The sequence below is a fragment of the Labrus mixtus genome, chromosome 15 (genome assembly GCF_963584025.1).
Source record: "Labrus mixtus chromosome 15, fLabMix1.1, whole genome shotgun sequence".
Taxonomy (NCBI): domain Eukaryota; kingdom Metazoa; phylum Chordata; class Actinopteri; order Labriformes; family Labridae; genus Labrus; species Labrus mixtus.
In genome coordinates, this window is record NC_083626.1 from 8,343,048 (window position 1) to 8,370,816 (window position 27,769).

The window sequence follows — 27,769 nt, forward strand, 5'->3', positions numbered from 1 at the left end:
AATGAATGTTATGTAAGAGTAACAAGAAGACAAAAAAGATTGTGGGGTGGGGGGGATGTACCAAGCAAAGATGAAGAGAAAGATAGCACAAGGCTTGAAATAGAGAGATAGAGAGAAATAAGAGTCCGGGTTACGAGGACTGTTGCTTGCATTATACATCAATGTTAAGTTATTAATTAAGCCGGTACAAGTAACCACCTTGGGAGAGAGAGAGTGCACCCGATTTATAAGGACATTTTACCGCCGAGGCCAAGAGAAGTAGAATTAATAGAACGTCAACATAAACTACTCTCCTCCAAAGCGAGGAACCGGAGAGCCAAGTTTGTAATCAGCAGTATCATTAAGATGTAGAATCTAGTGCTGCTCCATTGACTTTGATTGGAGCGGCTGACTTTTTTTTTGGAGTCAAGGAATAATTTGTTTGACCTTTTACAGCTTCATTTAATCGTTCTAATCCAGAAAGTGGATTTATATTCCTAGAGATGAGGAGGGGGAGAAAAAGAATCCCCTCTGGGCGGTCTCTATAGCTGCCATTTCTTTTTCTGCTTTTTCGTTTTTTTGCCATGATTCATCCTCCCTTATTTTTGGCAAGAAGGAGCAGTGGTGATTACTTAAATAAGATAGAATTATCCTTGGATAAAGGAAAAAGCCCTTTGTGGTTTCCTGTAGAGACTATAAAGCTATAACTTAAAAATACTGGTATCGTCATAGCTGGGAGAGTACAGAGAAGGCTTGCCAAAGGGAGTGTAGCAAAGTGTAAATTACTTTAAAGGAGATCTATTTTTCTGATCCATGTTTTTATACATACATATAATGTTGGATGTCCATACTCAACCTTGGCAAAGTTTTTCTAAACACAAGATACACAGTTTGTTGGCGTAATCCCAGGACGTGGTTTCCTGCTGCTGTGAACGAGACAAAACGAGATTTAAGCGTGATTTGGCCAGAGACGTCAGGTTCGTTAGAGCATGGAGAAAAGTTGTAGGACACGCCCACCCCAGCAGATCTCTCAAGGACACGCCCACTTGGAAGCTCCCTTAAATTTACCTGCAACTGCAGACGGAGCTGGCCAATCGGAGGAAAGTGGGCACGTGTGGGAGGCGGGTCTTAAAGAGACAGTAGCTGAAATTAAGCGTTTCAGGCAGAGGCTGAAATGAGGGATTTTACTGATAACAGTATCAGATTAATATGGAGGTTTTTTGAGCCACATGTCTCGCAACGCTGCTCAATAGATGTCACAGACTGACATCATTAATGGTGAAAGTCAGTTTAATAGATCTCCTTTAAACGTAACATTTTTCCTCATTCTCCTCTGTGCTCACTATCATAAAGCTGTGTGACGTTCTTTTTTCTATAACAACAAAAATCTGCAAATCATTAAAATGCTAAACATTAGGTATTGATGTAATATATGTAAAATAAACTGTGTTTTTTTGTCACTTGAAAGGACCCATGTGAAATATTACACATGCATTTATAAGATACCTGATTTATTCCACCAAGGCAAACTTTAATTCTCGTTTAATCCCGACAAACCCAGGGAGGGATAAATCTTTACGACAGCAATATTCAAATTTTGTGCCAGATACTGACACAGATGAAAGCAGGAGACTCAAAGTTCACAGCCCCGTGTGATGATTGGATAGTACGGCCCAGTTGTTTCTATAGTGCATGCAAAGTGTCTACCTCACATCTTCACATCAGGTCTGAGGCTTTAGTCAAGATGTCAAACTTTGATTTTTTAATAAGAATTAATTACATTGACTGTCAAACTACGTATAGCATTATTAAGACAAATGTTATTGTTATAGCCTCGTATAGCGAACTCTGTTGCTTCGCCTGCCTCTTTCACATCGCTCTTTTTATCTGCACCGCCCCCTGTCCAGCAGGGATATTCAGGCACTTGTGTGAGAAAACTAGATGAAGAGGATTTCAAAGGCAGTCCTCCTGAAGTTATCTCAAAATGTTCAGGAGTGCATAGGCGAAAACAGCCGAGGTCACCACATCTCAGAAATTTAAAATATGGAACATAAATCAGCATGAAAATTTTAAAAAATCATGTCAAACCCTGGGCTTGAGAAAAATGCATTTGACATGTATTTGGATTTTATATTTTGACCCATGTCCCATCTGTTGACATGGAGGAGACGGGGCCTGTACTGCAGCCAGTCAGCAGGGGGAGTTCTAAATCTTTTGGCTTCACTCCAGGCAGCTGTTTCTCCATCCATTTGAATATACAATCTATGATCAGTTATGCTTTGCAGTTTTTTTCCACCAGTCAGCTTTACACAAAAAAAAAAAATATATATATATGTATATTTCGCAGTTTCTGACGCGTCATTTAATTTTCCGGCCAGCAGAGAGGTAAAGGGATCGTACGTATTTTATAGTTTTGTCTAGACTTCCGTCCTCGTCGCTCTGTATTTCCCTCAGGGGCTGCTGTTGTAATCCAATGGCCTGTGTAAACCAATGCTCCTAGCTTTATTGCTCTGTGTGACTGCTCTTTCCCCTAAGCTAGACAGCCACACACACACGCACACACACACACACACACACACACACACACACACACACACACACACACACACACACACACACACACACACACACACACACACACACACACACACACACTGCATATCGTGCACACACGCTCAGATAACTGAATGTCCTCTCGCTCACTCCCTCTTTGAAATTGGGTAAAGACTCGCCCTGTGCAGTATGTACATGCATCTCCATCTGTCTCTCTTTGTCGCTCTCTTTTTGCTCTCGCTCTCTCTCTCTCTGACTTCACGCACACACATCACACTCAGTATCCGCCCTGGAGGCCCGAGAATCTCATTTAGCACTTTAGAGAGAGGGCCAGACACTTTATTATGGCACATCAGAGGAGAGAAAGAATAGATGTAACAGTGGTACAAAAGGATGACAATGGAAAGAGAGAGAGGCAGAAGACAGAGGGGAGTTGGAAATTATGCATGTGTGTGTGTGTTGGTGTTTGTGTGTGTGTGTGTGTGTGTGTGTGTGTGGGAGAGAGACACACAAAGAGACGCGGAGCGGGAGAAATTAAAATTGGAGAAAGAGCAGCGATGTGAAACAGTCAACAATAAGTGTGAGCGGGAGAATTAGAGCGGGGAGGGAAACGCAGCGACAGAGAGGCGTCTTCAGGGGGTTTAGTGTGTTGTTGATGAATAGTGACAGGTGCCAGCCAGTGGGACAAGCACGCTGCACCTCCGTCACAACACACACACTAACAGACTCTCACACACAATCCTGTCAAGCCCCAACACTTCTTCCCGTCTTTCCCTCTTTTTTAAATCTCTTCTGTACTTCTTATTGTGGCGGTGGAATCGTCGTCACGACCGGCTGATCAGGACAGTATTATTTAATAGTTTTACATATTACCAAATGCAGATACAAATCCAGGGCTCTCTGTAAAGCGGGTCGTTGAAGCGTATAACAGGTTCTAGTAATCTGTCTGGTGGTGATGGTGAAGATGTTCCTTACAAAGATTCCTAACAGCATGCGAGCGTTCGGTATCACGATCAGACGCTCGCTGTCCACACGGCATCCGTTCAATATTTACATCTTTCCTCTGTGAATTTCAGTTTCTCTTGCAAACATCATACACATGTGGTGCTTTGGTATCACAGGTGGACAAACGGCACAACACTCAGAGGCTCGTCAACAAATGGCTTGCGGTGTTCTGAATCGCGTTTTTCTCCAGCGTTAAAAGCATTAAGTTTCAGACGCACCACTGTCTCCACTTTGTTAAACAAGCTGACAAGCTCTGTTGAGTAAGAAAAGCGAAAGGAATTCATGTGTTTTCCTGTTGGACACTGCAGTGCCTCTTGTCCATATCTTCATGAGCGACAGATATTAGAAACAGGGCGTTGGCGCTTCTTCACACTGCGTCACTCTCAAACTGTTTAGGACTGAATCAAGCTGATTTTGCCGCTGACGCTCGCATTGCATCACATGCTTTAAGGATACGCTGTTGTACACATAGTAAAAAGTCCTTGTGATGTGAACACTTAATCACACTCTTGGAATGAGTTTTTAGATTACACGGTCAGACCTCACTGTTGTATAAAAACTCTTGAATAGCCCTGATTCAAATGTCCTAAGAGTTGTGAAATTCCCTTAAAGCTGAATGAAGTTACTTTTCTAAGCATAATGTGTCAGTGTAAAAGGAGCCGGAGCAAAGCTAACTCAGGAAGAAGCTCGTTCCCTACTCAGACTTCTGAGGAACATGCGAAGCATAACAGGACCTGTGTGTTCAATTCAGACTTTAATGCAATCTAAGAGACTCCACAACAAACAGCTAACTGGAAACAAGACAAAACTACAACCTAACGTTTAAGACAAAGAGGACGTGTGAGTGCAGAGGAGCTCAGGCTGCTGCAGAATGTGTGCAGCTTGGTCCGAACCGATGATTAACATTCTCATTTTATCGACTTTCAACTGGAGGATTCTTTGACCCCTCCGCCTCCTGATGTCAAGAAGTCAATTGTGTCAAGTCGTCTGCTGGACTCTTTTGTAGAGCGACGACTGAGAGACACTCATGAAGCAGCGCAAGCAGCTGCGAGAGAAGAGAGAAACCAAATCTGTCTTTGTGTTAACAAGCTAATCTCATCTCTTCACTCAGTTAAAAATGTGAATCAGCCGTCTGCATGCAGAGGTGTTCGGAGTCTCTCTTCTGAATGAGTCATAGTTTTATGAAACACTTTGGTATGTTATTTCGGAGTGTTTGGCATTGATCAAGCCCAGCAGAGCGTGATGGGGGTGTTCAAGCCTCTTCTGGGTTTTAAAACTGGAAACCTTACCCGCAGTTTCCACATAATCTTTGTGCGCTCGCCCTGCCCCACCAGGTCAGTCTCTGGCCATGAGCAGCTGTACACACGGGTTCACATCGTCACAGGAGAACTACAAGATCACGGGAATAAGGAGAACAATGTGCAAACGAACACGTTACTTTGTCTTTCTGAGGATGATTGTAAATCACAGGATTTGCTAACCTATTGAATACTACATTGTCACTGAATGTGCAGAGGCAAGGCGGGTGACTGTTTGGGGTCCCAGGCCAGTAGGGGGCGCGGAAGGGCGGATGAACTTTAAACCTACAGCAGTGGCTGAAAGTTTGCAATGACAGTAGGAAACCTCCCTAAGGGGGCCTCATCTGACAGCACTCACTCATTTAACTGGCACTGAATGATGCTCGTCAGAGACACTTTAACATAAATCAACACATTTTGAGCTTATAGATAGAGCTATCAAGTTGCTAAATGTTTTTGTTGGTGTCAGATTATTTATAGTAATGAGGATGAACGCTGTTTGGCGGGGGCCCCCTGTGAATTTATGCCTTGGACCCCACAGGTCTCTAGAATCGACACTGCTCCTGTCACCGAAAGCAAATAACTTTGTTCATCTGCAAGAAAAAGAGAACCTTAAAAACTCCCTCTAAACATGTTTACTGTCATTCAGAAATACTACAGATTAAACGATAGTTTGGTTTTTCTTGGTCCTCTCTCTAACTTCTCTCTCTCTCTCTCTCTCGCTGTCTTTTTTTTTGTTTTCAGGTCCAGGCAAACGTCGAGAAAGCGCTGACGCTGTTCGGCCAGCTTCTGACAAAGAAACACTTCCTGCTGACGTTCATACGAACCCTGGAGGCTCAAAGGTGTCCATCTTTCATTTCTTTATTGATTGCTTTATTTATTTATTTACGGTCAAAACTATTTTGCCTGACTAATGGAGTCCAGGGTTAGCTTGTTTTTGTTTGTCTTGGTCACATTTTTAAAGACTTGATGATGGACTAATGAAGGGGGGGAAACAAGGCAGTCAGTCTTTGGACAGGTCTGTGTTTTTAATTTGATGGTAAGTGTGAAAACAAAGAGAGCACAGAGAGGAAAAATGAGGGAACAGAGTCACCTTTATTAGAGTTCAAAATTTCCGGAGTGAGTAAACTAAAGCAAGGGTGTTCGTCCTTGTTTAATGCTCGTTTCTATCTCTTACAGGTCGTTCTCCATGCGGGACCGAGGCAATGTGGCCTCTCTGATCATGACAGCGCTGCAGGGGGAGATGGAGTACGCCACCGGAGTCCTGAAGCAGCTGCTGTCCGACCTGATCGACAGAAACCTGGAGAGCAAAAACCATCCCAAGCTGCTGCTCAGGAGGTGAGGAGGAGAGACTTTCAACAACTCGACTGCACTGGAAAACATCAGAGAGGAAGTTAGGCCAAGTCCACATGTAGGCCGGTATTTTTTAAAACAAAGGGTTTCCTTCCGTCCACACACACTCAGTTCTCAAAAACATCTTTGTCGTTTCCTTGATAAGCGAAAATGTTCTCGCCATTCCTCTGCAGTGACCGTTTCATTTGCGGTCAAAGCAGGCAACTGTGTATGTATGTGTGAGCATGTAAAAAGCCCAGTTAGCAACGTTAGCACCAGCGCTAGTTTGGTTACCTCTGCCATCGCACTAATCTCATGTTAACAAAAAGAGGTAGCATCACACAGCGTCCTGTTACAAGAACAAAAACTCTGTTTTCCCCGTCTACACAGAAACACCTCAAACTGAGTTTCTGAAAATCTTCAGCCTGGAATGAGTTTTTCAAAAGGTTAGGGTTACGCGCACAGAAAAACCTCTGTTTTCAAAAATACCCACCTACATGTGGACAAATAGACTTCCATCTTCATATTGGAGCTCTTAGGAACCTAAAAAGGAAATGAAGGACCTGAAACACTCTGATATGTTTGTCATAATCCTGTCACCCAGTAAACTGCATTTTCTACTTCATGTCCCTTTTCAACGTTGTTTCTCCGTCTCTCCCGCTGCATTTCAGGACGGAGTCTGTCGCCGAGAAGATGCTGACGAACTGGTTTACATTCCTCTTGTACAAGTTCCTCAAGGTAAGCACAACAACAACAACAACAACAACAAAAACAAAACATAATGAAATGACATCTTTATTCAATCTGTTTGCTGTGTCTGTTAAACACTGATTAATAGTCGTCCTCTAAAGTGGATTTATATTGTGCCGTGTCTTTAAATACATTCCTGCAGCCGGTGTGTTAGAGTTTATTAAATGCCGGGGGCTTATATTATCCCCCTGTTGCATTTATCAAACTGTGCTTATTAAAAAGGTTTTTCCTGTTTCAGCCTCATCTTTCCTCCTCTTAGTGAACTGTATGTACAGTAGATAATCACAGCCTCTCTGCAGGGTCTGCGTCCTCTCTTCTCTGAAGTCTTTTTTTAAAAGCCCACAGATCCTCTCATCATTTTTCTCTCTATTAGCGGACACATGCTCCTCACTGATCTTTATGTGCTTCTTTTTTAAGCTCACCCCCCCCCCCCCCCCCGATCTCTCTCTCATCTGTGTCGTTTCTGTTGTCATTATTTCACTGTCGGCCTCCTCTCTGCCTTGAGGTCATTCGCCTCAGCAGGGGGGGCGACGGGCGGGCGGGGGGGGGGGGGGGGGTGTGTGATGTCGCTTGCTGTGTCCTCACATGCCCCCTCTTTTCCTTCATCCTAACCATCATGTGTCCTCCTCTTCTCCTCTCTCAAACAAGTCCACTTAAAAGTCTGACGAGAAAATGTCTTGTGATGTTTCTCTCTTCCTGCTCAGTTTTTTTATCTCCTCTTTAACCCCTTAAGACGAAGGTTACGTATGTAACCACGGTTCTGTGAACCCTGGATGGCTGTTCTTCTCGCTGAATGTCTTATCTCGCAGGTCGAGTCACGTGTGACCTCTGATGACCCCCGGACAGGTGTAACTACCGGTGTCATCCGAGCGCTCATTCCACAGAGTCTTCTCGCGGCTCAAGGATTTCTTTAATCTTTAAATCTTTAAAACTCAACAATCTGTGAGGCTCTAAGTTGACATCATGATAAAATATTTTGCAATTGTTATGGCCACATAGCAGCATCTATAAGGAGTTTATTTTCAACTTATTATTTTGTACAAAAGAGCTTCACATTTCAGAGGCCCCGAGAAAGAAAAGGCCAGTTACAAATGTCTTTTTTATTTTAATTTTTTACAAACAGTCAAAAGTAACCGAGCAGTGCCGGTCATACCTTGGCCGTTGTAAACAGACGGTTGTCATAGAAACAGGACGGACGAGCAGTGCGTTTCATCTCAGTGCAAAAACGCTTCATGCAAGCGCTACCTAGCACGCAGTCAGAGCTTTTCTGACTGGAAAGAACGCGAGGTGGACACAGGGCCTTAAGCTCTCCTTGAAAACAGACGAGGACACTTTTAAACGGTTATCAGTCTCATTTCATACCTCTGAATTTCAAACCGCATTTAAAACGGTTATTTATGTGGAAACTTTGCTGAAGAAGTGGGCAGTTGTCTCATTTGATATCATAGCATGTATAATGTGCTAACACCGTATCAAAACAGCCTCCTCTGTTTCCTCGCTCCCCTTAAAGAGAGGAGTGCAGAACGTCCCTGACTAATGCATCGCAGGTTTATACCTTCCACTGTTTGTTAGCGGTGTGTAAGCCTGTTCCTCTCTCTGTGCAGCAGGAGTCATCATTATATCCCTGAAATGTAAATGTCAGCACACAATTAGAGCGCCTTAATGAAGCCGCTATATGGCACAGAGGCACATTTTATAGACAAGCACGCAGCGGCCGAGCGAGGAAGGCAAAAAGCGTGGCGGTGTAAAGTATGCTCGCTCTGTCTCGTTAGCAGCTGCTTACCTAATTGGTCCAGATGCTAACGAGGTTTTTAAAGAGTCAAGCGGAACAGTAAAGAAGGGGCGAGAAAGAGAGAGCGAAAAAGGAACGTTTGGTCGGAGAGGTGGAAGAGAGACGAGGAAAGGGTCAGAGGTGAGCTTCAGAGGAAAGAGATGAAGAATAAATGGAAGGGACGTTATGACAATTAAGAGTTAAGAAGAGAAGAAGAAAATTATTTTTGAAATAGGGGAAGCAGAGGAGCAGGAAAGAGGTGAAGAAGGCGGGGAGGAGATGTTGGTATAGTTGAATACGTTCAATAAAATGAGAGACGAGATGCATTTGCCTCTAATATTAGAAATTAGAAAATAAGTAAAAAGTACTTAAAGGAGCAATATGTAACTCTGACACCTAGTGTTTAAAATGGGTACTGCAGTACTGATGAGAGAAATAGAAAAAGGATGGTGACTGTAAGAGGAGAGTGAGGGTTGGTAGTACTCCTTGAGACAAGAAAAAAAAGAAGTCAGGAAAGAAGTGGAAGAAGGAATGTGTGTGTGTTAGAATGAAAAAGCGAGTCTTAAAGTGCATGTGAAGGTGAGACGGATAAATGAGTACTTTCCCCTCTTCTCATCTGGACCTCATGCATCTCCCACAGACACACACACACACACACACTCAGTCTGAAGTATCTCCCTGAGCTCTGCACGGTCGATCATTAAGCTCTCGTCGGTCGGGATGAGTATCGGCCGTGATTTGTCCTCTCTCTCCCCTCTAAACTGCCGCTGCTTCAGTCAGGAGTGTTTTTTTTCTTGAGGCCGAGTGATGACTAACGACGCTATTGATTGGCAAGTGTCTTTGACGGAGGGGAGAGTGGGAAACATTTTTACAACATCTGTGTCTGGTCATGAGATGCAAACGATGTCGGAGAACTTAAAACGTTTCCTGCGACGCTGCTTCAGCCACTTCTGCAGGCATGAAGAGAAAGAAAGTGATTCACCAGAGCTTACACTTGCATTGGCTCTGCCAGATGCATCCGGTCCACATACACATTCAAACTTAGACCTGATTTGGGGTGGGTCATACCTCAGCTGTATATCTAATGTGAGGCAGTGTTTAACACGGTTTAGTTTTTTTAATAAATAACAAAGATGGCTGCCGCTGATCGGCTATAGCCTCAATATTTATAGAACTGGTGGGAAATGGATGTTACTGACCAAAGTAAAAGCTGGCTAATACATTGAATCATGCCAAAGAGAATTGGATTTGGTTAACCATCCAAGCTACATCACAACCTTTTCTTGTCCTTCTTGGTTGTAGCATCAAGAGGCATTTCTGTTCTGCACTCATCTGAAACCTCGTAACAACCATTTCAACCAGCGCAGCCGACATGTCCTCAACCATTTCATCTGAGAAGTGAAGGGAAGCAACTTAAAGTGAATGTATGACATGAAGAACAGAGTCAAATTAAAATGTCAAAGCTGGAAGTAACTAACTAGAAAAAGGGTGATGCAGGAAATCTACCTGTGATGCTCAGGTACTTTCAAAGTACGACAGACGCCTCATTTGACGAGTCAAAAGTAGGTCAGTGACATCAAGGGTTTCACTCTTTTAGCGTTCCCTTTAGCTATTTCATTTACTTTTCAAGTTTTTTTTTCAGTGGTTAAGAAGATGAGAAATAAATTACCGGAATTTTATTTCAAAATAAACACAGTTTTGTATCCAAACAGGAAGTACCCTTAGCTGAAGACAGAACAAAAGTCCGTCAAAATAAAAGCATAAAAAGAACGCTAACATTTTTTATTTTAGACATGCAATTAAAAAAATGTGATTAATCACGATTAACTGCGATTAATGGCGATCTTAAAAAATGTACCATTTGATATCCCTAGCAAAAACACATTTATAAACTGTGTCCTGAAGCTTCAGGTTGAATTAGTATTATCAGGTGCATATGTACATAAGGTTTTGACCTGACCAGATAAAAGCCTTGATGCTTTTAAGATGATTCACGAGGATTTCCCTCATCTTTGGTCCTTATTGGACAGTTTTGCCTCTCCAGACCGCACGCCGTTATTAAAACGACTGAATGTGAGAAAAGGAAAATCCCTGTCTGGTTGAACTGCTGTCAGCTCCTCTCCTTCTGTCCTCCCTCTCACCAGGAGTGTGCCGGCGAGCCTCTGTTCATGCTTTACTGTGCCATGAAGCAGCAGATGGAGAAGGGACCCATAGACGCCATCACAGGAGAAGCCCGCTACTCCCTCAGCGAGGACAAGCTCATCAGGCAGCAGATTGACTACAAAACCCTGGTCAGTAAACTGATCGTGTCTCAAGGCTCGTCTGTTTACGTCTGAATCACTCGATGGGCTGTTAAGTTTTAGTCACACTTGACAATGATGAACGGTTTTAAAAAGGAGCTCTAACCCATCGGTAGCTTTAAAGCGGCAGCTCCTGTTTGCCTAATTTGTCAGGAGTTTGCTGTAGAGGGGAGATTTCTTAAAGAGTAAACACGGCATCACTGGGTTTGGAAGGAGGATGTGGAAATGCTGCCCGACATTAATCACATTCCCTCTCCAAACAAAGCACTTCAGGTTTGGGTTGGAAACATCCAGACAAACCTTTAGCTTTTCTGCTGGAAATGCCACTGCTGTTTTGTGTGTAAGTGCTGAGCTATTACGGCCACAAACAAATTCAAACTGACGAGGAAAATATCCAGGTTTTTAAAATAGCTGCTGCAAACAAACCAGGTGTGAAAATGCTGTCAGGTTGCATTCAAAGGCACCCAAACAATGATCCCAATGTGTCACCGGTTGGCAGTGTTCCTTGTTGTGTCTCTTGCTCAGGCCTTTAATGTCTTTTGTCTGCTTTTCCTTTGTTGTGGCCTGTTTTTTTTTCGACCAGACGCTGCACTGTGTAAACCCTGAGAATGAGAGCGCCCCGGAGGTGACGGTCAAGTGTCTGAACTGTGACACCATCACTCAGGTCAAAGAGAAGCTGCTGGACGCCGTGTACAAGGGCAGCCCGTACTCCCAGAGGCCCAAAGCTTCAGATATGGACCTGGGTAAGGCACAAGTTATTATAACTGTATATGACATCTGCACATTTTAAACTTAAAGGGATACTTCACCCGTTGAAACATGAATCTGTATTGACATTGGGTCATATGTAGTAGAAATGTGAAATACATTTTGAAGTTGGTGCCTTCTTGACCGAGAAAAGGCAGAAAGTGTATTTTTGGCTCATGTGGATGAAAGACACCAACTCCCAGAATGCACAGCACCGCAGGCCACTCCCACTGAAGCTAGGCTGCTCTATTTACAGACATTTACTACAACACATACGGCCGTTTCCTCAACTGATTCCGAGGTTTTTTCCAGAAGGAATTGTCATCTTGGAAATTCTTGGCTCCCATATTCTCCTCATTTTCACCTTTCATGTTGTCACACTGTGAAGCGGTAGAAGAGCTTTGATGTGCAGCTTAAAAAAACTCCTGATTTATAAGGGTGATTTACGCTCTTCATAGCTCTTTTTTGGTCTCACTCAAATCCCAAGGGAAATATTAGGATTTTCAGCAGCTAAATTATTGACATGTTAGCCACTTAGCTGCTGACTTTTTCAGTCAGCCTTTTGTGCTTTTTTTTTTTTTTTTGGACGAGATATATGCAGTATTTTTATCAGACTTTTTTTTTTTCTGAAAACAGCATGGACAATGGGAATCGATCGGAGATGTCAGAGTGATTCTGGAAAATAATGTCCTGTGCTCTGATAGCAAAAAGTAAGACGAAAGATTAGAAAACTGTCGAGAGCTGAGGGGAAGAAGAGAAGAGTTGGGAAAGATGTTTTTTTTAGGCAAGGCAAGTTTCTTTGTAAGGCACCGTTCATATAGAGCAGCTCTGCTTTAGCCTCAGGTTCTCTTTGGTTTCACTGTAGAGGAGTGTAGGAACATATAGCTTCCTCACCCTGCTTGGTTCTGGTCCTGGGAATACTGAGTAAACCTGTCTCAGAGATCCTGAAGGGTCCTGATGCCTCGTAATGGACGAGCAGGTCCGACGTGTATTTTGGCCCAAGACCATTCCATGCTTCATAAACTAGAAGTAAGATTTCAAAATCTATCCTTTGACTCAGAGGAAGACAGTGTAGAGGTCTGAGGACTGGTGTAATGTGTTCTCTGGCAGCTGGATTCTGGATGAGCTGCAGCCATTGATTGCATGTCTGATGAAGGACGAGGGCCCCGAAACGTTTCATGTGATGTTCCTTTAAATTCAGTTTAATCGGAGCAGCTTCTGGTGTGCGGACTCAGTACTTTGTCCAGCACCCAGTACTTAAACTTTGCCTTTTTGACTTGTCTGCAGCATTTGAGTCCTTGTCAATTTTGGATTTATGGTTTGCACAGCTCTAACAGGTCTATTAAAATGTGACATCTCTGATACTCATTTAGTGGAAGAAGAAGTCTGCTGCAAGTACAAAAAGCCAGCACAGTTGTGTGTGCACAGTTAATCTTGCAGTAATCTGAGTAGTGGTGGATTTTGGACACATCAAACTAAAGCCACTTAATTCATGCAAAGTTAAAGATGGTTTTTTATCATTTTCAAGAAAACCAAAAAAAAATGACCTCTCTGTAAGATGAATATTTCAAAATGACTTTGGTTCTTTTCTCTCAATCTTTCATTCTTCTTTCTGCAGAATGGCGACAAGGCCGGATGGCGAGAATCATCCTGCAAGATGAAGACGTCACGACCAAGATCGACAATGACTGGAAGAGACTCAACACCCTGGCTCACTATCAGGTGCGCGAGCGCTGAGGAGCATACAAAGCAGGGACCAGCAGAAGGTGACGGCTCAGTCAGACTCATTCTATTCTGGTCTGTATTTTTTGATTTGTAGGTAACAGATGGCTCGGTGATCGCCCTGGTGCCAAAGCAGAACTCTGCCTATAACATCTCCAACTCCTCCACCTTCACCAAGAGCCTCAGCAGATACGGTACAGCTCCCGTTCTCCTCGTGACTTAATCCCATTTAAATCACCCTGTCACCGACTCCCATCTCTCCAACCGCCTGTCTCCCCCCCCCCCTCCTCACCCCTCTCTACCTTCTCATTCAGCCTTTCTCTTTGTTTATCGCGGCCATGATTGGGCTCCATTGTTGTTGTTTTTTTTTCACCTCCCTCTGAGAGAATGGCAATCCTTTTTATCCATTGCTATCAGCCCAGGCCAAGGCCATTTCATGGCTATTTTCAAGTGGTCCGTAAATGACAGGCATTAAAGTCGACACCTTGATCCCCCGCTGACTGAGTGAAAGAGGGAGAGAGAGAGGACACCTGGCAGTCAGCGATAGACAGACGCATCAATACGGTGTACTTCACGGGAAAATTAAACTATTTAGAAGATAAATTACCCTGCACTAAAAAGTTCTAACGCGGACAGTGACCCTCAGGCATGTGCAGCTGTTATATCTTCACTGAACGGCTGTGCAGCAACATGGCAACCTGGATTTTCTGTAAAATAACCCAAACAAATTTAGGATGAGAATGTTACATTTATTTCTTTATGTTGGTGTGCATCATGACAATGGCTATAACACTTTCTGACAGTTTGAGTAAACATTCTATGATTGGGCCTTAAGGCCACAAGGCTCCGGAAATAGACATCAATCTTTTTTTCTTTTTTTTTTATGTATCTTTTAAGGGAATATTCCATTGACATCTATTGAAATATATTGTGGTCTGAAAATGGCCAAGAAAAAATGCAAACTGCAGGAATCTGCACTTAAGCCCCTCCCTAAAAAGATATTGTCCTGCTGCAGCTGAAAAAAAAAACATTGTTATGGTCAGTAGGACCCAACCAAAAAAGGTACCAATGAAATTGTACCAGATACTGAACTTATTTGCGTAGTATGGCTCTGCACTGCATGGTGGTGCAGTGGTTAGCGCTGTTGCCTCACAGCGAGGAGGTTCCTGGTTTGAATCCCCGTCTGACAGGAGTCTCTCTGTGTGGAGTCTGCATGTTCTCCCCGTGCATGTGTGGGTTCTCTCCGGGTACTCCGGCTTCCTCCCGCAGTCCAAAGACATGCTCGTTAAGTCTCCAGGTTAACTGGAGACTGGTGTCCGTCTCTATATGTCAACCCTGTGATTGACTGGTGAACAGTCCAGGATGTAACTCTGCCTTTTGCCCAATGTCAGCTGGGATCGGCTCCAAACGGCGACCCCAAACGGGAAAAATCAGTAAAAAATATAATGGATGGATGGATGGATATGGAAGCAGTAACAGGGAGGTATTGAGGGCAAACTCTTAGCTAGTTATAGACTAGACTATGCACATGCAGAACAAGGTGCTAATAAGCACTTGATAATGACTAACAAGCAGCCAATATGCTACTAATTAGCATGCTAGCAAGCAACTAGTTTATGGTAGCCTGAATATTGTGACATTTTCTTTTCAAAAAGGACACCAGGGGAACGCTTGTAGCAGCTGTTATTTAGCACACTCTTGGTCTGTCATGCTTTTTAATCAGTGTGCGCTGTTCTGGAGTCAGTTGGGGCAGAATGGAGCTGGAGGTGAAGCGGTTGACAAGGTGGATATCCTGATGCTCCAATTTTTTTTAATATAAGCTTCCTGCATTTGCTTCGATCCACTCCACCAACTCCCTCCGTTTTCATCAGTGTGAAAATATCTACTCGGAGACACCTTGACTTGGAAAGAAATAGGGTAAACTTGTGAAATCAAAGCAACACACCTCCAGTGTTTGAGCACTGGATTAGTAAAGGGAAGAACAGTTGGGAGAAAATTACATTTCTGAAATCAAAGCTTTCCCTTTTGTGAATCATCCCGCCCTGCTAAAAAAAAAAACAGAGCCGCAGCTTTGTTTGTGTCACCGTGGATTCCTTTAAATGGTTTGATGTTTCTCTTCATGGTGGTTTTGTGGTCATGTTTTGGTTTCCTGTGCATGGTTGTGTGTGTGTGTGTGTGTGTGTGACCACAGGTGAATGTTGGCCACCGGTGGTCACGATGGGTTCACAATGAAAGCTACTCAGCACCCCACTGTGACAGCCACAGACACCACCCCACTCCGCCTCTTTCACTTTTCCATCCCCTGCTCTCCCATTACTCTCCATTTCACCCCCTCTCCCTCCTGACCTTTTTGTCTCTCTGTCCATTTAGCCCACCCACCCCTCCTTTTTCCTGTCATCTACCCCCCCCACCCCCCTCACATGCACTCCTCACCCCACCTCTCTATCCTTTCACCAAACAGAAAAGGATTGCAACATGCATCAGCAGCCCTCTCAGCTTTTATCTCCACACCTCCTTCCATACATCTTCCCAAGGAGCAGCAGCCACATAGAAAATAGTCCTCAAACCCCCCCCCCCCCCCCCCCCCCCCCCCCCCCTACCAAATACCTTGTGCATCTCCGCTCCATCCTAAATGAAAGCCATAGATATGAATCTCTTTGCCTCGCTCTGATCAACTCTGGACTCGTGTTGTGAATAATGAAACAGATGCAGAAGATAAAAGGGAATGATCTGGGGAGTGGGATTAACAGCCTGTAAAATAGAAGGAAAAACTGGAGGTATACTTTGCATATTTGGTTTTATTAGTTGGCGTACCTGTCAGTTATGATAATCTACATTTCTTTTTAGCTCTATTGTGTAATCTGTAAATGGGAGAGCACGGATGGACTGTAATATTTGTTTTAAAAAATGGGCTTGAATATGGAAAACAACACTTTTATACGGTTCTTCAAGGTCGACGTTGTTCTCTCAAATAATCCTTTTTCATGTTTCTGATTTCAGAGAGTATGCTGAGGACAGCCAGCAGTCCAGACAGCCTACGATCCCGGACACCAATGATCACGCCCGACCTGGAGAGTGGAACCAAACTGTGGCATCTGGTGAAGAACCACGACCACTCGGACGTGAGGGAGGGCGACCGAGGCAGCAAGATGGTCTCAGAGATCTACCTGACCAGGCTGCTGGCTACAAAAGTAAGACGCACACATGCCCCATATGCCCAATTCATGTGATGTGTATGATGTTATAATGTTGTATCATTAGCTGATTTCTTTTAAAAATTTTACGAGATGCCCTTTCTCTTTTCCAACCTGGAATCTGATTGTAACTTAAATTTGAAAAAGGTTTGAATACAATCGATTGCAGTTGAAGTCGTCCAGAACTCAGAACCGTTTTCTCTGATTCCTCCATCCAGGGTACGTTACAGAAGTTTGTGGACGACCTGTTCGAGACCATCTTCAGCACCGCTCACAGAGGCAGCGCTCTGCCGCTGGCCATCAAGTACATGTTCGACTTCCTGGACGAGCAGGCCGACAAACACTCCATCAATGACTACGACGTACGACACACCTGGAAGAGCAACTGGTAAGGAGCCTGTGTAGCTGCCAAAAACTTAATAACCACCGATTTACAGTGTAATGGGAACTGGTATCTTCACTTTGTCCCCTCTCAGCCTCACTGACCTTCCACACAGACATCTTAAAAACACCATAATAACATTAGTATCATGTTAAAGCTCCAGTGAGGAGATTTTAGCTGATAACACCGATTGTCTCTTTAAGACCTTTTAAAACAAACAAGAGCATCAGCAACACGCTTGATTATTTCTATAGAATCATTTTATTGCCTGTACCTGTTGCCATGGGTACAGGCGTCAGACCAGATAAGTTAAAAAACAAAAGTGAAGAAACAGAATTTGTATTTTAAAATCTTCCTCTGCAAATGTTCACAGTGAGAGATGTGATTGACTGTTTGAAGGCAGGATGAGATCTTTTGTCAGAAAACCCTACCGACCCATACATATAAGACAGAATGCGAAGCGATGAGATGCTTTCCCCACTCTATCTCTCTCTCTCTCCCTGATTTCCAGCTCTTGCTATCCACTGTCTTACAATAACACAATGTAAATGTCTCTACAATAAAGGCACAAAAAACATCTTAATAAAAAATCGATGAGGAGCCTGGTCCAAACTTTAATGCTTTAAAGAGTAAATGTGATTGTATTTGATAGTTTACCACATGTATCAGATGAGTGGGACGCCTGCTGCATAATGGGATCACTTGTCAAAGTGCCATTAAAGGCCAAATTATTAAGTGTGTCTATCTTATACTGTATGTTATATAACCTTTATGCAAATGCCTTTAAAGAAAATAACTTCTTTAAACTGCCCTGCAAACTTAAATCAGTGAATCAATAAATTCAAGTTTGCTTAACACATAAAAAATGTAAAAAGTTGCTGAGTGGGAAGCTTGCAAATAGCTCAACGGGTGATTTAATAAAATCCCCTGACTGGCATTGCATGCAATATCTGACCATAAATTATGTATCTGTGTTTATTTCATTAACAGATTTTGCTTCCGTATTTGCACAGCTCTGAAGAAACTTCTTTTTTTTTTAAGTTGTGATCAGTTAGTCAGCCGCTAGATTTCCTGAGGGTGAAGGCACCTACGGAGCGAGATAAAAACACATGAAGGATAAACCAGAGAGTGTATAAAGAGTGAAAACATTCAATATTTAAATGTTGTTGTATCCCACACTGATTCTACATTACACTGCCGTCATGTTTTAAAAGTTATGCGTTGTTACATGTTTGTGTATTTTCCCCCTCCAGTCTTCCTCTGCGGTTCTGGGTGAACGTCATCAAGAACCCTCAGTTTGTGTTTGACATCCACAAGAACAGCATCACAGATGCCTGCCTGTCGGTGGTGGCTCAGACCTTCATGGACTCCTGTTCAACGTCAGAACACAAACTGGGGAAAGACTCGCCTTCAAATAAGCTCCTCTACGCGAAAGACATCCCCAACTACAAGAACTGGGTAGAGAGGTAAGAGAACGCCGACAAACCGACATTCAAATATAGAAAATTAGAAAGAAGAAGGTAAATCTACAGATTTAAAAGCTAACCAAATGAGTTCAGTGTTTGTTGTTGGAAGCTGCAAAAGTTGACTAATCTGCAAACTTGTCTTGTCTCTTACACATCAAAGAATTGTAAGATTAGCAGAACATTAACAGGTTGAACTTCCTCTGGTAAAATAACGACTTTTAAAGCATTTGAATTTGATTTTTAGTTTGTAGTTGGATCAAATTAAAGCAAAGATATCATGTTCTTAATCGCAGTCATTATCGCTCTGGGTCTGTTAGTATGACATGTATCATACACAGAGTGAAAACACCTCTCTGATTGGAACATTTTAAACCCTTAAAATCCAACACTTACATTTCCCTTCGTCCTGTGAAGTTGTAGGAAATGACACAAGTAAAGATGGATTTTGTTGGTACTTTTTGAAGGTGGTCCGCCCGCAGAAATGGCTCCGACAGACCAAGTGAACGGGCCCTCCCAGGATGTGATTTAAATGTCTCAACGTATGCACATCCCATCAGTACAGTTAGCGATAGCCTCCTGGCTAACATTAGCTCTCTCTCTGCCTGGCTCCCATCAGCCTCTGGAGCCGACTGAAATAAGTTTGTTAACAAGTTCTTGGTGGATACAAATGCCCGATTCCGCTCCCTCCTTTTCTTCTTCTGCGTCTTTCTTTTCTAGCATCCTAACTTTGTGCAGGTTCTGGAATCACTATACTCCTTCCGACATAACTCGCTAACGTCGGTAACATTACAAAATAAAAGTCTCGTATCATTTTAAGGAGAGGGGTTTTACATTTTGAAACAGGATACAATTTACTGAAGCAACAATAAATAGAATGTGTGTTTTTGTTGCTTTAAGATGCAATAGTGAGTAGTTAAGTGTCAAACATGTGGTCACGGTTGCTTTAAATTTAGATGGACCATGGTTTTTGCTAACCTCCATGGGCCTCCTCATGCGACTGGGCCCCACAAAGCCCTTCCCTTTATCCCCACTTATGGGCGGCCTTGAGTGTTTGTTCCCACTTAAGGCTCGCCTATAATTGTCCCCTGGTCCACCTTTTATGTCTCATTTGGCTCCAGCAAGTTTGACTAAACTCTGCATAAGTGATGCACCACTGACGGATGTTACTCTGCTTTTGGGGAAAGGCCAAATAGTCTCTTAGTGGCTTTGTTTGTGGCCGAGCGTGCTGCAGCTCCTCCTCCCATTGCACGGTTTGTTTTGTAAGAGTTGATAATAGAGTAGTTGTCATATGCCACGATATCAAAGAGATAGATTGCTGGTTGTGAGAAAAATTATGCATGAACTGAATTATTTATTTAAAAAAGATTAAGTCAAATTTCTACGTCTGCTGTGCATTGTTCATTCCTCCTCTTGCTGCTGCAGAACCGAGGAGCTTAAACAGACGAGCAGACTACTATTCTGGCACAAGGTCTATTTCTTTATTCAGTGCAACACTCTGTAATGTGCTACAGTGAGACCTAAGGCTTGCAGAGAGCATTAGGAGTCAGTATGAGATAAGGATTTATAGGTGATTGTTAATTGGAGTGCAGTTAAACCGTGTTTCTATTATGCCTCCTAACCAGCTCTGCCCCGCCGCAGTAAACCTTGAGATAGTCCAGATATGGATTCTGCAAACAGGTCCGGGTGCAGCTCAATATGAGGATGTATTCTTAATACACTGTATTGTCTACTTGGTGTAAAAAACCTGCCTGCTGCAGTTGGAATGGACTTTTCTCGGCCCTCTTGACACCGAGTCGATAATGTGAAGGTTGTTGTTGCTGCGACGGGGGATGGACCTCCACAAGTCTGAGCTCTGCCATCATTAGGGATTGTAAAATAATAATGAGGATCAGGAGTGGGGTTGTATTTTTTTTAAACTTATTTTTTAATAAAAGGCTTTCCACAGTTACTGGATACTGTTCTGGCCTCGTGATGTCTTATTGACTTACTTGACTCAGTGACTTTCTTGACTGGGAAAAACTTTTAAAAAGAGCTGAATCCTGACACCCTCGCACATCTAACTTTAGTCCCAAACTGTTAAGTTTTATAAGACGGGTGCTCTTGAAAGGGTCACTGTTTACACATCTTCAACTACACTTTCCTGTTGGGATTATCGGCCATCGTGCTCCTGCAGGAACATTTACAAGACGAAAAAAACAAACAACTCAACTGGAACAGAAGCAGCTTTTGGCCTCAGCTTTGTTGTCTGTGTTGTTATTTGTGTTATCTGTAGTGACTGAAGCTGTAGTATTACCTGGGTTAGCATTATTGGAGCTAGAAAGGGGCTAGAGAGAGATCCCCCACCCAGCGTTTTTAACCTTTCACTGCAGCTAACACTTTATCAACCAAAGCCTTTTTCAAAAATCATCCAGAAAACTTCTAGAAAAGCTTCCCCTGAAATCTGCCCGTTCACATATGCACCACCTGACCACACCCCCGGTCGGATGGAGGGATGGGTGGCGTCTCAGGAAGCAGTACATACAAAGCAGAAACGGAGGCCAAAGAAGCAATCAGTGCAGACGTTTTAGCTATTTGTGCTATCGAAAGAAACACAGTACCTCCTCTTCAGCGCCCCTCACATGTCCAATGGTCCTCTCAAAGTGTCCTTGAGAGAGGAAGGTGCAGAAACATCGGCTAAAAACATATAAATGTGAACTGCATCCATCCCCACTGTGCGGAGCGGTCTACAGCTGGGACTGTTTGCATTCAGATTACACTACCTGACAGTGAGTCAGCGTTTGAATGGATTATAAATGGTGCAATATTTAAAAACTCCACTTGTCCTTCTCTCCTAGGTATTACTCGGATATCTCCCGCATGCCCGCCATCAGCGATCAGGACATGAGTGCCTACCTAGCGGAGCAGTCCCGCCTGCACCTCAGCCAGTTCAACAGCATGTCTGCACTGCACGAGATCTACTCCTACATCACCAAATACAAAGACGAGGTGAGCGCCCGCTGGGATACGCACAGAGACGTGGAGTTTTATAATGACTTGAAGTGTTGCTGTGTCATTGTTTTGAGTTATACCATGAGGTCATTTTAATTCAATTACACTGATAGCCAGCTCACATCATGAGCAGGCTCCGAGGTGTTATCACCATTAGGGCATGAGATTTATAAAGCCAAAGGAGTTCCATAAATTCATGCGACTTCCCCTGAAAACCTGCATGAGCAGTATTTTTGAACAAAGCACGAGTGCGTTGTTGTGCTTGTGTGTTTCTCTGCCGGTCTGACCTCTTTTAAAGGGAACAGTTTGACATTTTGTGGATCACTGTTATTTGCTTTTCTAGCTGAGAGTCTAAAAGAAAAGATCAATGCAAGTTTTCTTTCTGTACGCCAAAATACAAAGCCACAGTACAGCCAGTCATCACTGTGAGGTTGCCAGGCAACAAGAAGAGACTCCAGGAAGCCTCAAAATACCAGAGCAACACACGACTCAAAAAGGGTTAACTGCGACGGAAATGTTTTGCTGTGAACACGTTTGAATATAGAAAATATCATTTAGAGTCTCTGGAAATAGGATGTTCTTATTCATTTAGATTTAGTACATCTAATTCAAGAACACTGACTTAACTTACGCAGTTAAGGCCTTGTTTTTTGTGTTTTACTTTTGAAATAGGATTATTATCTGGAGTCGTCAGGTTAATGTGGTTTAAAATAAGTGTCATAACATATATATATTTAATTCTTTAAAAAAAATTGGGGCTGTTTTTGCCATTATTGGATAGGACAGCTGAAGAGAGACAGGAAATGTTAGGAGCAGAGAGAGTAGGGGACGACTTGCAGCAAATGGCCGAGATCGGATTTGAACCCACGGCCGCTGCGACGAGGACCGCAGCCTCTGCACATGTGGCACGCGACATAACCTCCAGGCTCTCCGGCGCCCGTAATAAGATATTTTCAACTAGAAATTAGAAATATTAACTTCATAGAGATTTGAGTTTTTGCAGTGAGATGTATGTTCATGTGTTTTTTTTTATAGGCAAAGCATCAAAGAAAGAATATTTAGCATGTTTGTTTGTGAGCTTTTGAGATCCTGCTTTACTGAACGTCTTCCTCTCCAGCCTCTTAATTCTCTGCTGCAATTAAGTACTATGGTTCATATCTCACTATAGCGATGTCGCCTCAGCCATTTCCTCTCCCCTTCCCTCCTGCCTCCTCTGCATCCTCCATATCTACAGTATTACAGTAGTTAGCTTGCAGCTGGCTCCATTCAAACCGACTGCGCCCCTTCATTACAGCCTATTATCCAGATGTAAGCAGCTGCACGGTCCCCATTGCCTCTAACACATGCCATGACCTTACACATACTCACACACACACACACACAAACACAAAAACAGCAGGGTGTAAATGCACTTGGATGTAATTAACACACTCACAAACACAGACTGATGCACATACACACTGAGCACATCCACAATGACTAACACACACATTTACAATAGAGTTGTTTTGCTCATACTGTACCAGCTCATCCCTTTCTTCTTCTGGTCCATCTACACACACACACATTCAGTGGCCATTAAGATGCCATTATGGACTTCCCACTGGACCTCACATCTGCCCTGCGAGCCATGTCCATGTTATAATCACTAACAAGGACATGAAAATGAAGATTACCGTCAGGACAGTGTTTCTGCTGATGAGCCGTTTGAGGTCCTGTGTGGTTTTCTCCTCGCGCTGTAGGGTTGTTGTGATTGATTTTATGTTATAATGATGTAATCTTCCTCCATATTTGTTTCACAGATCCTCTCGGCGTTACAAAAGGACGAGCAGTCGCGCAGACAGCGGCTACGCGGCAAGCTGGAGCAGGTCATCGACACCATGGCGCTGGCTAGCTGAGGACCGGCCCCCTTAATCGTCAGCCCTCGGCTAGGGGGAGAACTGGCCCGAACCGACACGCCTTTTTTTCCTGACAACCTTTGACTTTTTTGACGTTTGAAGTCTGTCGTCAACCTCGGAAAAACGACAGCAAACAGCAGTGGGAAAAAGAGACTGCGAGGACACAAGCAGCCTGCGGCGGCGGCGGTGGCAGCACACTGAGAGAGACAGAGACGGCAGAGTTTGGCCTCACAGGCAGGGTTGGCTTTTTTTTCTTCTTCTTCTTCTTCTACTTCTTCTTCTTCTCTCTGAGCCTCCAGCCCAGGGCCGAACAACCAAATCAAGACGATATGGTCCTCAGCTCAGGGGAGCGTTTATTTTCATCAAGGCCCTTCATCACATCCGGAGTCCTAGGGGAGCAGCAGTTTAGTATTTTGGCCACAATCAGGACCTGTACGTGCTCAGCGGTGACCTAAAACTCCTCTAGCTCGGATACAGAGCTGAAATGCTACAGGACGGGAACAAGCGAGTACCTTTCCACAGCCAAGGCTATGGATCAAACTGTGAGCCAATTAAAACCCAGGATACAATATTGTGCTATCTGTAGGGACAGCTACAGCCATGGATCCGTGGTGTTTCTCTCAGACTCTTCAGCGGGCTCGGGCGCTGCCACAGCAGGGCAACCAGGAGGACAAAAAAACACTCTGCAGGGAACCTCTTCCTCTTGAACAGATCCTCTATTACAAAGAAATCCACTACAGTCTAACAAAGGACACTTTCAGTTTCACAGCGCTACATTTGATTTGTAATCACATTATACTCCGTTTCCTTCCCCCTTTCTCAGACTGCCTCCTCTCCCCGGTGCTGTGCCACTCGTGTTACTGCTGAATTTGCACAACAAAAGCTAAATCAAAAGAGAGAAGAGGATATATGAGTATATATATATATATATATAGATATATAAATACAGACTTTTGTTTAAGAACAAATGAAAACAAATGTTTGTTTCTTTTCCAGTTTAATGTACAAAGATAAGATTTGAAGAAGAGGATTTGATATTTCTGAGATGAAAAATTATGAAAACCCCGAGGAAAAAGTCGTCCTGTGCCATGTTTTACTTTGAATGTTGTTTTAGTGCAAAGAGACTTCTTTTTCGTTACATGAAAATGTGCTATGATGAAAATGTTGTCATGCTTAGTGACTGAAAGTGAGAGTTTAAAAAAAAAAAAAAAAAAAAAATTGTTAAAATATAAATATATCACAGACACTTTCTATTCCATGAGGTTTTTTAGACGTTTTGTTTCGGTTTCGTCTTCGGCTGGAGCGGTCGTAAAAAGAGAAATAATGTCTGTAAGTCGGCCTCTGAGGCGGCAGACATCCGGAGCTTTTTGTGTTCGTTTTGGAGAAAACAAAAAAATCCACCTGGTCAGCTGAATCCAAGCCAGTCTCGCGCTGCGGTAGGAGACGGCTTCAGAGGCGCTCCTCCGCAGTCATAGAAAGTCGGACGGCTGCACACACGCTCTCCAACTTCTCCATCCATGTCTTTCCAAGACTTCCCCCCTCATGTCTGAAAAGAGCCATCCGAAATGAAGGGCGGTGTCTGTGTGCAGAAGCTATTAAAACATTATTGTTTTTAATTCCTGGCGTTTTATTCTGCAAAAAAATCTGTGGTGGAGGAGGAGGCGAGGTTAAAAGGCGTAATTCTTCTTGAAATGTGAATGTGGTTTCTGAAATGATAATGAAATGTAGCTTGATTAATGTAAGTGGGGTTTTTTTTGTACCAGTTGAAGGCCTTTTCTCTTCTTTTTTTTTGTTTGTTTTATGGTTTTATAAAGTTTAAAAAAAGAGAAAGTTTAAAAAGATTTACTTCCGGTTTGTGATGCTTCACGTCGACCTGCAGTGCTTCATGAAGGAGACATTCCTTTCTCCTGTGTCTGTGAAAAAGAGGAACAGCGTTAATGACAAAGACGAGGGAATGCAAATCAGGATATCATGTACAGTCTGAGGTAAAGATTATTTTGGAGCACAGGAATATGATGCATGAAATGCACATTACAACACAACACCATGTTAACAGAAACAGTTACAGACGCTTCAAGGTCAGCTTCCTCTAACATTCATTTTAAATCTGATTTCTTTGACCTGTGGCAGAGTGCGGAGGCCTTAAACCAGCTGACACCAGAGTCCTCTGCTTTGGCTCCTTCATAACACATCAAGCTTTGCAGGCTCATCGGAGTCCATTTAGGGACCGGCTGTTGTAAACTGCCTTATTGGTTTCATTAATTTAAAGTTCCTGTAAGTTTTTGCAAAGTTTTTGGCTTCCAAGGATCCTAAACTGAAGAAATTTGAGAAGAGAAAACTGGTCAATTCCCATTATTTTCCAAACTGCCCTATTTTTAGGGGGGGCTTGAAGTCTGTTGGATTAAAGAGAAACTCTGAAACTATTGGTTAGCAGCTTGTGCTTAGTAAGACCTGCCCACATCCAGGCCCGGGTCTACAAGGGTGCAAAAGAATGCATTGCACCCTCATTTGAAATTTCTGCACAATCCTCAATTAAATGGAAAATAAGTAATCAAAGCTGTCAAATGTCAACAGTGACTCGGTTTAGTCGGAAGTATGAAACTGAAGTGCGATCTTTTGGCAGAAACAGAAAACTGTATTGAATGTTTTTAAAGGTTTATAAATACATGAAGAAAAAGTTCTGTTTTTCATAGGAGATTTCACTGAAACTCACATGATCAAACATGAAAACTTCAGAAAAAAAGCCAATATGGAGGAAGGTCCTGTCCAAAAAGCCACAGTTCAGTAAGGAGTGCAGACTTTTCAGTAGACTGAACCCTCGTTGTCATTCAGTGGGCATTTTTTGGGTCCACCTCAGTAGACTGAACATTTCAGCATGGATACTAACATCCAGGTTTTGTGCAGCATGATTCAGATGCATCCTTTCAGGAAATGAGTACTTTAACACCCACAATGCTGTGCAAAATTAAATATAAAACATCTCTTCATGCCTCTAAATCAAAACAAACGAGGATGGATGCAGCCTTTGAAATGTTAAGTTGTTAAATTGTTTACATGCAATGTGAAGTTTTGTATTATTAACTGAGAACATAGTGCAGATCACATCTGAGCTGGCGGGTTAATGACGCCACCACCACACTGAATGAATCGGAACAAATATCAGCCTACTCAGCAGGAGGTCCTAACAGGATACAGCACGGAGAGAAGGGACCGTCTACTGTCAGATTGTGGAGGCACTTTGAAAATTGGATGCACCCAGTGTCTTGCATGAGAAAGTATGAAGGCACTTGTGTGTATCCGGTCTAACGCAGACTTAGCACAGAGTCTTAGCTACAACTAGCCAACAGCTCCTGATAGATACTCAATACATTCATTTATAAAAAGAGTACACACTTATCTTTAATCATCAGCCTGTAGAGATGCTGTGTTTTCTGACAGCATTAACGAGTGTGGACAGAATGAATCAGACTGTATGTTCTTCCAGACCTCCGATCTAAACAGGGTAAAACATCCTCACACAGAGCAGCTGACTGAAGCTTTGCTCGTCCACCTTCTCACTTCCTGCACTGAAGGATTTTAGCACTTGCTTATTGTCATTTTAAAAACGGCTTCATTGAAGGAATTCACTGTTTGTCTTAACGCTTGATGAATGGCGAGATGGAGGCGATGTTTCTCCCGTTAGCAGACACTCATTAACACAGTCTGAATTAACGACTGATTCACTTCAAGGAGGTGGATAACCGCGCTGATGTTTCTCTCGCTCGATTGTTCTTTTGATAAAGACGTGTAAAGATGATTCTGGTGATGTGCAGAGAGTGATGGGGCTTAGTTAGTAAACCCTAGGATCATGTTGTAGGGAGTAAAAGATAGCTGGAGAGTACCCCACTTGTTTTTTTTTTTTTCTGGCGCTTTTGTGTTTTAGTTTTGCTTCTTGTTTTTCGGCTTGTTGGGGTAAAAGATAAAAAGACTCGGATAAAGCAGAGGAAGTGCTTTGAAGGCCGTGGTTGCTTGGTATGCTTCATCTTTCATTCTGTTGCATCTTTGGTGTTCAGCTTCCACATAGACGAAGACAGTGAAGAAGAAGAGAGGAGGAGGAGGAGGAGGAGGGAGAGAGTCTCTTTATGATTGACCAACACAGGAAGGTTCACTGTGCCTTTTCAGTTTCTTCCCATACTGAAACTTGAGTCGTTTTTTTTTTTACATAGACTTGAAGGTTATGAATGAAGGTATGTGTCAAAATTGGAAAAAAAATTCCCACATTAGTACAACAATCATTTTGGAAATTGGAGCTGCTTCTCTTTTCCATCGGGGGAGTGAAAAACTGGAAGTAATCTCATGTCCAACCGGTGAAGCCTAAATTAGCATGAAAAAAAAAGAGCTAGGT

The 27,769-nt window shown here is 43.0% G+C and overlaps 1 protein-coding gene across 2 annotated transcripts in view; it reads left to right on the top strand.

The window, feature by feature from the left end:
- The window catches only part of LOC132990301 (plexin-A1-like), a 261,264-nt gene extending 236,646 nt beyond the window's left edge, over positions 1-24,618 (top strand). For both annotated transcript variants that reach the window (XM_061058473.1, XM_061058474.1), the window contains exons 22-33: positions 5,580-5,677; positions 6,015-6,173; positions 6,839-6,905; positions 10,833-10,979; positions 11,572-11,731; positions 13,354-13,457; positions 13,555-13,651; positions 16,458-16,648; positions 16,870-17,039; positions 18,287-18,499; positions 21,334-21,484; positions 23,290-24,618. In XM_061058473.1, the coding sequence (XP_060914456.1) occupies positions 5,580-5,677; positions 6,015-6,173; positions 6,839-6,905; positions 10,833-10,979; positions 11,572-11,731; positions 13,354-13,457; positions 13,555-13,651; positions 16,458-16,648; positions 16,870-17,039; positions 18,287-18,499; positions 21,334-21,484; positions 23,290-23,385 (1,653 nt within the window). In that variant the 3' untranslated portion in view covers positions 23,386-24,618. The remainder of the gene's footprint in view (positions 1-5,579; positions 5,678-6,014; positions 6,174-6,838; positions 6,906-10,832; positions 10,980-11,571; positions 11,732-13,353; positions 13,458-13,554; positions 13,652-16,457; positions 16,649-16,869; positions 17,040-18,286; positions 18,500-21,333; positions 21,485-23,289) is intronic.
- The last annotated feature ends 3,151 nt before the right edge of the window (positions 24,619-27,769 follow it).